The following is a 9,681-nucleotide window of genomic DNA, read 5'->3' as shown; positions in this document are numbered from 1 at the left end:
CTCAAAGCGGCCCGCATGCACAAAAGAAGACGTCACACACAACACGCTCTGTTTACGGAAGTAAAAATGGCGGCTACAGAGCTAGTAGGTGTTGTTGCAGCAGTCTATCAATTTCTGCACAGTCGTAACCGACAGAATTTTGACAAGTTAATTAGAGAAAGAAGGACACTGAGAAAAAAGAGAGCCCGTGCTTTAAAAATGGCCTTGTTTGGAGCAGTGGCTGCTACCTGCGTGCAGAGGTATATATGGACACGGAGTCGTTTAGCTTGAATAGAGTGTCTCCCCATATGCTAATCAAGTCCAAAACCTCAGTTTCTGTCAATAGAGATTGACAGACCACGTGACTTTCGCGCATTGCATGCCGGGAGGTGGTGGCAAGACATTCAAATTACCACATTAAATGCAGGCATTTGCAGCACCGCAAAACGTTTATTCTCACGTTCCAATACCGTCTTGCTTTTTCTTTCCTCACCAAAAAAGGAATGTACAAAACGAAGGAGAACAATGCCGGTCCGTACAAAGACAGACTCGACGAAAAGGCAAAGAAAAGGTACGAGGAAAAAATCAAAGGAGTGAAAGGGTTAGACCCTTATATTGAAGGACTTTCTTGTGATTTCATGTTTAGTGTCACATTACGGTGGACCCATCTTCCTGTACTCTGCACTTTATGGTTTGTGTTACCTGTTGTTCTGTTATGCACAGTGAATTATTAGAACGTGTTTAAATTGCTATAAATGTCTGTCACACCACTGCACTTTACAGCTGTGCTGTAAATTATCTCTTTATGTCCAGAATGGGCCAACGCAATCTTTCTTTTTAGTCTGTACTAATATACAGTGTCAGAACCAATACAAATAAAGTAAGTGTTGCACAAGTCTTTCATCAGGACTGTCTTTATTTATAACTGACAACAGTGTTACATGTTACTATTGAAGCTTACAGGACAAAGGCAACATAGTATACCGTTGTGCATTAATAGTTGATTTGTTTAAAAACACAGCTGGACAACAAAACAAGAGCAAATTGGAAAACAGTTATTCATCACTTGCTTGCTTCACAACAACACTTGGGCACATATTTGTGAGCGCACATGATACAGCGACTATCTTATCCAGCAAAGTCATGTTCTCACCTTCGCATGGCACCACAAAACCTAAACGGATGGTGTCGTTTAGGATAGTGTACTTGGACCGTAGACAGCCTATAACGCGTTCAACATGGATCCTGACATGTGCCAGTTTTCGTGTGTCCTCCACATCTTTTGCTTGTAGCTGACTGCGACCCCGTGTAAATGCTGGAATTTTTAAAGTGGCACCCATTAAGGCAACACTTTCCCTGATATCAAAACCCCGGTCTGCGAGCACTATGTCCCCAGGTGAAAGTTTCTGTAGAAAGCCAGATGTTTCAGCTATTCGTTTATCGCTGGTACGCCCTCCCCATCCTTTAGAAATGAAAGAGATGGTCCCCTGTGGTGTGATGCCAATGAGATATTTCATTGTGTGTCTACTTTTGTATGTAGAATATGTCTCCGCCATGGCGCGTAAATTTTGTGCCCTCTCTATGAACAGTTCAAAACAGTCAATAATAACTGTCACCCGGTCACCAAACATCTCTACATACTGGTGTGGCATACTGGCCTGTATGCAATGTCTTCCAGGCCAGTGCACCAATGGACTGAGGTGAGCATATAACACATTTACAGTAATGTTAAACACAGTGGAAGTGGTTGTCCGGCTAATATCAAAGAGGTGTGCAATATGTGCAATTGGAAGGTTGAGTCTTAAACGCATGAGAGTCAACAAGAGCATCTGAAACTGGGAAATTTTCCTGTCAGTGTCTGGCAAGCTCGGGCTGATTTGTTGTAGCACCCCCATTAGTAAAGCAAAAGAAGGCAGCCCTGTGTAGAATTTAACTTTAGAGTTATCATCTTTCAAGAATTCCTTGTCTAATTTCTTTTTGGACAGTTCTTTTTTTAATATTAGGTTTTCTTCCTGCAGGTGTGCTATTTCTTGTAACCTTAGAGAACACATTTTACACTCCTGCAGATCTTCATCCTCGTGCTGTGGAGTTAGCTGCTGTGGTTCGATCTCAGCTGTAGTTTCCGTAGTGACTGGTGCTGAAAGACACACATGCACACAGACAAAGACAAGATCATTTTATGTGTAAAAACAAGACAGTGCTTAATGTGGAAAAAGTGGAATTTATTTATGTACATTGACAATTTTACCTGCATGGATTTCGCCTGGATGAGCTGTCTCTGCCCCAGAGGAACGCAGGCCTTTTCGTGGCTGTTTTGATTTCGATCTCTGTTTTAACCGATCAAATCTCGCTGTGGTAGAAGCTTTAAAGTCTGTGTGGCCCAGTTTGAGAGAGGGTGCCCAGTCTGGATCGCATTCCAGCATTTCGTAGGCTGGTTTGCCTACAAAATACAGCCAACATTACACACAGCCACAATAAACAAAGGAGCATAGCGCGATGATTTCTGTTCAGCGCCATATAAGACATATTAACTACCACAAAACACTTACCTTTGTGGAAATGCTTGGAGCAGACTAACATGTGCGGTGGAGCGTTTTTGAACGTTATATTAGGTCTTCTGATAGCGGCAATCCAGGCCATCCGTCGCCTCTTCGTGACTTCGGAGACATGGCTTGGACAATTTCTCTTCCACGCCGGAATCCGATGAAAACCAATCGCATTTCCCGTCGACTTCACGCGGCTGCCGTTCGCCCGGCTTGTGCAGTTAATAATACAACAGCTTCTTGCCATTTTATGTTTCTTTTTATCGCTGTGTAACTGATTTCTATTGAAAGCCTGTGCCCGCTATTACCTCTTGCCACTACTTCCCAGTATCCTTTGCGGTTTTACCCCTGAATGACGTCACATTTTCAATCTCTATTGACTCGCTCCGTCTCCAGTTTCCGCTGCCGTGCTTTCTCATTTATCTTCTCCGGCGCTGATAATTGGCGTCTGTCTTGTGTCAGTGACATAAAAGACGGATTTAATGCGACATGACCGTTCAAACAGCAGTCGCTTTCTAAAACATCAGATATGTATCGGATTCAGTACCACATGCGAAAGTGACCCAGATCGGATTTGAAAATATCGGATTTGTGCCGTTCACACTGTCATACCATGATCGGATATGGGTCGCATAGGGTCAAAAAAGCCGGATCTGATGCGCTTTCGTCTGCAGTTTGAACATAGCCTAAGTGAGCTTCAGCGTGCAAAACACATGAAAACTACCACTTACATCTTTGGTTTATGATATGGATCTGTCCAACAATCTACTAGCTACTACTACTAACAGACGTACTTCTGCTGCTCTGACACTTTCAGCTACATCCAGCCACGGTTTGACTTGTAAATCAGTGCATCATCATACATTGCTCTTGAGATTTTTCACTCATCCATCTTACACTTCATTAAGCAGAAAAAAGGAAACAAAAACTGAGCATTACTGTGTGATGGGATGATGTTCTGATGCTGTGCGGACAGCAGGACGTCTCCTCTTAGCCTGCGGTAGGCAAACACTCTTTCTGATAACACACACATGAGTGTGACTCTGCAGTTGTATTATCTGATCTATTATCTTTTTGTAGTTCAGCCTCATCAACTCTCCCATTGCCTTCTGGGAACTGGTGTCCAAACAACACTCATCATTATCATGTTGGAGTTGTGCTGTCTGAGTTAGTGATGTGAGTTGCTTGTGTGATCACTACTGTAAGTCATGACCCATGCTGTGTGCTCCAAGTCATTTGTTAGAATAACAGATGGCTGTAATGTACAGTGAGAACATTATGGAGGCCATCATTATTCACAGGGAGCAGATTAATGCCACTGTGTGCTGGCAGACCTAATGAACAGTGGGCAGAGAAGCATTCAGATCCTAAAACAAAGAGATTCAGCCTGAGGACCTCGAATGAATTAACAAAGGAAAGGGAAGCGAAAGATGCCAAAGAATCGTATAAGCCGCCCTCGCTGATTTCTCCCGAAAAACATCACTGAAAGAGCCTCCGATTTCTCCGCCAAAAAGTCTGAAATAATTACAAGCTCAGGATCAGAGGCAGAGCTTTCCTCCAAGCTTCTTTTTTCAGCCTTCAGCTCGCTTCATTCTCTGCTTTGATTTTTGAACCAATTAAACTGAGACAAGTGCGAGCTTTTGCCAAGCAGCATTCAGGGGAGAGAGGCAACAAGAGTCACTGAGCAAGTATTGAAATCAGTGGATCACATTGAAACTCCATCCCACTCGTTTGATATTTTGACAGCAGTGGATTGGCCAATGAGAGAAGCCAATCAGCCAAAGCCTGGTGTGTATATGTGCATTATTTATTAGCAGTGTTTGTGCCAGCAGCAGCCACACAGTCAAAGTGACACCGGCTGAGAAAACCACTGCTCAGTCTAACACTGTGTGGGCCTTACTCTGCCCCACTTACTCAAATGATGGACCCTTATTTCCACCTGCAGTTGCCATGGTGATACAAATGTACTTTGATGAGAAGATGATTTGATGAGTTTCTCCACTTTGGCTTTAGATGTTAAACATTATCTTTGCTTTTTTATTTCTGTCGTTCTTCTTGTCCAGAAACAGGACCATGAACTGACTGCAAAGCTGCTCTTTCTTGTTCTTACAAGGTCAAGAGAGGAAAGCATGAACCACAAGTGAATATGTCCCACCATTTAGTACACGTTAAACTCACTGTTAGTCAGGTCAAGTGGCTTTATTGTCAATCCAACCATGTGCAGTGATACAGTACACAGTGAAATGAGACAACGTCCCTCTGTGACCATAGTGCTACATATGAGAATCAACACAGGACAATATGAAGAGCAATGTGCAAAAATTGCAAAGCAAAGACAGCGCAATAGAAATGTAGATGTAACAATCAATGTAGCCTTTCAAACATGACCTCTGTAAAGCTGTTTTCATATATATTCTTATTAAAATGTGTTTCACTGCTGACTGAAGGATGTGTTGCAGAGTTGTAGATTATCTCCCTGTAACATTTCACCACTTTCACACATGAAAACAGCAATCAATGACTGTTTTCATGTTGAAATCAATCAATGATTGTTAATTCAATTCAATTTGATTTATACAGCGCCAAATTAACAACAGTCACCTGAAGGTGTTTTATGTTGTAAGGTAGACCCTACAATAATACATACAGAGAAAAACCCAACAATCATATGACCCCCTGTGAGCAAGCACTTTGGCGACAGTGGGAAGGAAAAACTCCCTTTTAACAGGAAGAAACCTCCAGCAGAACCAGGCTCAGGGAGGGGCGGGGCCATCTGCTGTGATTGGTTGGGGAGAGAGAAGGAAAACAGGATAAAGACATGCTGTGGAAGAGAGACAGAGATTAATAACATGTATGATTCAGTGCAGAGAGGTCTGTTAACACATAGTGAGTGAGAAGGTGACTAAAAAGGAAAATCTCAATGCATCATGGGAATCCCCCGGCAGCCTACGTCTATTGCAGCATAACTAAGGGAGGATTCAGGGTCACCTGGTCCAGCCCTAACTATATGCTTCACCTCTTCACTGGGGTGAAGAATTGGGCCGCTACGGCGTGGAGGTGCAAGAATAAATCAGTTTACACATCATATTCATATGAGTGCGGTCCTATTAACCTTCATGCTGTACAGCAGCGGTCCCAAACCTTTTTGTGCCACAGACCGGTTTATGTCAGACACGGAGTGGCCTTTAAGGTATCGCGGATAAATACAACCACATAAAATGATCCGACCAAGACAAAAACTGTGGTATTTTGTAAATATAATAATAAACGTGAATGTACTGTGTAATTGTGTAACTTTATTAGCAGCGTCCTCCTGAAAATGTGCCAAATTGAGAGTAACATCCACGTCTCTGCCGCTTAATGCTCTCTGGTCACTATGGTAACGTGTAAATATTTCTTTCAAAATAAGACACAAAACTACAACAAGGGAAAGACCCAGGGAAACAGAGTTAACGATAAAACCCCTGAAAACCATAAATTTCACACCGGAGCCTTAACTCTCGTGGCCCGGTACCAAACGACTCACGGACCGCTGCTGTACAGAACCTGTGATGTCCAGACGGTATTCCTCTGGTGTTCTGCTGTGAACACTTTGGGATTTAGGGATTAACATAGTTGCCATGGTTTCCTTTCTTCTCTTATTTGTTGTGTGTGATCATCACAATTCTGGAGAAGATGGGCCTGCAGGGGAAAGTCACCCCCTTGCAGGCCAGAAGACATGAGATAACTTTAAAAAATACAAAGTACGTATGTGTGTTATCAAGAAGATAATTCTTAAGAACACAAGTTAATAAATGTGCAATTACTAAGAGTTGTTGTGGTGTTTTTATTTGCCTGCTGTCATTTTTGATTTCCTCTGCCTTTAGGATTGCAAGTATCCAGGCTCAGGAGAGGGGGTCAGTGGGAAGCCCACTGCTGCTACTTGGCCCTGGTTTGCCCTCATGGATGAGGTGATAGGACAGATGCCTTCCATTAAGCCTCCTGTCCTAATGTCCTCTCTCCCTGAGGACACTCCAGGGCCAAGCACAGCAGTGGGTGACCAAAACGACAGCGATGACGAAGCGGCTCAGCCACCTACGACAGGGAGAAAGAGGGAAAGAGATGATGAGCTGCTAGACCTCATCAGAGAGGACATGAGGCAGCAAAGAGAGGCTGAGGAGAGGAGAGCAGGGAGAGGATGGACAGACTGTTTTCACTTCTAGAAAGATTAGTTCCCAAATGAGTTATGTATTCAGAAATTTATTTATTTCAATATATTTGTTACATTGTTATATGTGTTTGTGAAATACACTTCACACGCGTACACACACGCGCCAGAGGCCACGTTTATTTATAGTTTTTGGGTTTTTGTGACAGTACACAGTCTGACAGCTCCGGTCTCAGCTGAGTCCCGCCCCATTAAGCTCACTGCGCCACTCCTCCCCTGCAGCCGCGACCGGGACCACACCTCCGCCACACACCCCCACCGCCCGACTGAGACCGGGGAGCCGTCCGGCTGAACCTACTCCCCCCCCCCGCGAGCGAGAGAGGAAATCGGCCACAGCCATCTGCGCCCCCGGCCTATGGACCACCTTGAACTTAAAGGGCTGTAAAGCCAGATACCACCGGGTGATCCGGGCGTTGGCATCCTTCATGCGGTGGAGCCACTGCAGCGGGGCATGGTCCGAGCAGAGGGTGAATGAGCGCCCCAGGAGGTAATAACGAAGGGAGTCGACCGCCCACCGGATAGCCAAGCACTCCTTCTCCACGGTGCTGTACCGGCTTTCACGCTCCGTCAGCTTCCGGCTGATGTAAAGTATGGGACGGTCGGCCCCCCTTACCTGCTGGGACAAAACGGCCCCCAGCCCTCTGTTCGAGGCATCAGTCTGCAGAACAAGAGGGAGGGAAAAGTTAGGAGTGTGAAGCAGCGGCTCTCCACAGAGAGCTTTTTTTACCTGCACAAACGCCGCCTGGCACGGCCCCGTCCACTGAACCAGATCTGGAGCACCCTTCCGGGTGAGATCGGTCAAGGGGCTGGTCAGCTGCGCAAACCCCGGCACGAAACAACGGTAGTAACCAGCCAGCCCCAGAAACCGTCTCACCTCCTTTTTAGTCTTGGGGCGCGGGCAGGATGCGATAGCCGCCGTCTTCTCCACCTGTGGGCGCACCTGCCCGCCCCCCAAGTGGTACCCCAGATATTCAATTCAATTCAATTCAATTTTATTTATATAGCGCCAAATCACAACAAAAGTCACCTCAAGGCGCTTTATATTGTACAGTAGATAGCACAATATTAAATACAGAGAAAAACCCAACAATCATATCATATGACCCCCTATGAGCAAGCACTTTGGCGACAGTGGGAAGGAAAAACTCCCTTTTAACAGGAAGAAACCTCCGGCAGAACCAGGCTCAGGGAGGGGCGGCCATCTGCTGCGACCGGTTGGGGTGAAAGAAGGAAAACAGGATAAAGACATGCTGTGGAAGAGAGACAGAGATTAATAACAGATATGATTCGATGCAGAGAGGTCTATTAACACATAGTGAGTGAGAAGGTGACTGGAAAGGAAAAACTCGATGCATCATGGGAATCCCCGGCAGCCTACGTCTATTGCAGCATAACTAAGGGAGGATTCAGGGTCACCTGGTCCAGCCCTAACTATATGCTTTAGCAAAAGGGAAAGTTTTAAGCCTAATCTTCAAAGTAGAGATAGTGTCTGTCTCCTGAATCCAAACTGGAAGCTGGTTCCACAGAAGAGGGGCCTGAAAACTGAAGGCTCTCTCTCCCATTCTACTTTTAAATACCCTAGGGACAACAAGTAGGCCTGCAGAGCGAGAGCGAAGTGCTCTAATAGGGTGATATGGTACTACAAGGTCATTAAGATAAGATGGGGCCTGATTATTTAAGACCTTGTAAGTGAGGAGCAGGATTTTGAATTCAATTCTGGATTTAACAGGAAGCCAATGAAGGGAAGCCAAAACAGGAGAAATATGCTCTCTCTTCCTAGTCCCTGTCAGGACTCTTGCTGCAGCATTTTGGATTAACTGAAGACTTTTCAGCGAGTTTTTAGGACATCCTGATAATAAAGAATTACAGTAGTCCAGCCTGGAAGTAATGAAGGCATGAACTAGTTTTTCAGCATCACTCTGAGACAGGATATTTCTAATTTTAGAGATGTTGCGCAAATGGAAGAAAGCAGTCTTACATATTTGTTTAATATGTGCCTTGAAGGACATGTCCTGGTCAAAAATGACTCCAAGGTTCCTCACAGCATTACTGGAGGCCAAGGTAATGCCATCCAGAGTAAGAATCTGGTTAGATACCATATTTCTTTTCATGGCCGAGTACAATAACCTCAGTTTTATCTGAATTAAGAAGCAGAAAGTTAGCGGCCATCCAGGTCTTTATGTCTTTAAGACATTCCTGCAGTTTAACTAATTGGTGTGTGTTACCTGGCTTCATGGATAGATAGAGCTGCGTATCATCTGCATAGCAGTGAAAATTTATGCTATGTCTTCTAATGATGCTGCCTAGGGGAAGCATGTATAATGTAAATAGAATTGGTCCTAGCACTGAACCCTGTGGAACTCCATAATAGACCTTAGTGTGTGAAGAGGACTCTTCATTTACTTGAACAAATTGGAGTCTATTAGATAGATATGATACAAACCACTGCAGTGCAGTACCTGTAATACCTACAGCATGTTCCAATCGCTCTAATAGGATATTATGATCAACAGTATGGAACGCAGCACTGAGGTCTAGCAGGACAAGCACAGAGATGAGTCCACTGTCAGAAACCATAAGAAGATCATTTGTAACCTTCACTAAAGCTGTTTCTGTGCTGTGATGAGCTCTGAAACCTGACTGAAACTCTTCAAATAAGCCATTCCTCCGCAGATGATCTGTTAACTGTTTGACAACTACTCTTTCAAGGATTTTTGATATGAAAGTAAGGTTGGAGATTGGCCTATAATTAGCTAAGACAGCTGGGTCTAGAGATTGCTTTTTAAGTAAGGGTTTAACTACAGCCCCCTTGAAGGCCTGTGGTACATAGCTGATTATTAGAGATAGGTTGATCATATTTAAGATTGAAGCATTAATTAATGGCAGGACTTCTTTGAGCAGTTCTGTAGGAATGGGGTCTAAAAGACACGTTGATGGTTTGGAGGAATTAAT

General features: G+C 44.3%; 1 protein-coding gene across 1 annotated transcript; it reads right to left on the bottom strand.

Moving 5' to 3' along the window:
* Window positions 1-1,034: 1,034 nt before the first annotated feature.
* On the bottom strand, window positions 1,035-2,619 carry LOC134634297 (uncharacterized). Its single transcript, XM_063483431.1, has 3 exons — window positions 2,529-2,619; window positions 2,228-2,419; window positions 1,035-2,116 (listed from the first exon to the last, which is right to left on the bottom strand). Exons 1-3 carry the CDS (start codon window positions 2,617-2,619, stop codon window positions 1,035-1,037), a joined length of 1,365 nt encoding a protein of 454 aa, XP_063339501.1.
* Window positions 2,620-9,681: the final 7,062 nt, after the last annotated feature.

The sequence above is a fragment of the Pelmatolapia mariae genome, linkage group LG2, assembly GCF_036321145.2.
Source record: "Pelmatolapia mariae isolate MD_Pm_ZW linkage group LG2, Pm_UMD_F_2, whole genome shotgun sequence".
Classification (NCBI taxonomy): domain Eukaryota; kingdom Metazoa; phylum Chordata; class Actinopteri; order Cichliformes; family Cichlidae; genus Pelmatolapia; species Pelmatolapia mariae.
This window is presented reverse-complemented; position numbering and strand designations above follow the sequence as displayed.

Excerpts from the sequence above, each read along its gene's own strand:
- LOC134634297 (XM_063483431.1), bottom strand. The coding sequence starts at position 2,619 with ATGGCCTGGATTGCCGCTATCAGAAGACCTAATATAACGTTCAAAAAC. Across the intron at positions 2,420-2,528 it reads CTCCAAGCATTTCCACAAAG|GCAAACCAGCCTACGAAATG; the intron begins GTAAGTGTTTTG and ends TGTATTTTGTAG. Across the intron at positions 2,117-2,227 it reads TCCAGGCGAAATCCATGCAG|CACCAGTCACTACGGAAACT; the intron begins GTAAAATTGTCA and ends TGTGTCTTTCAG.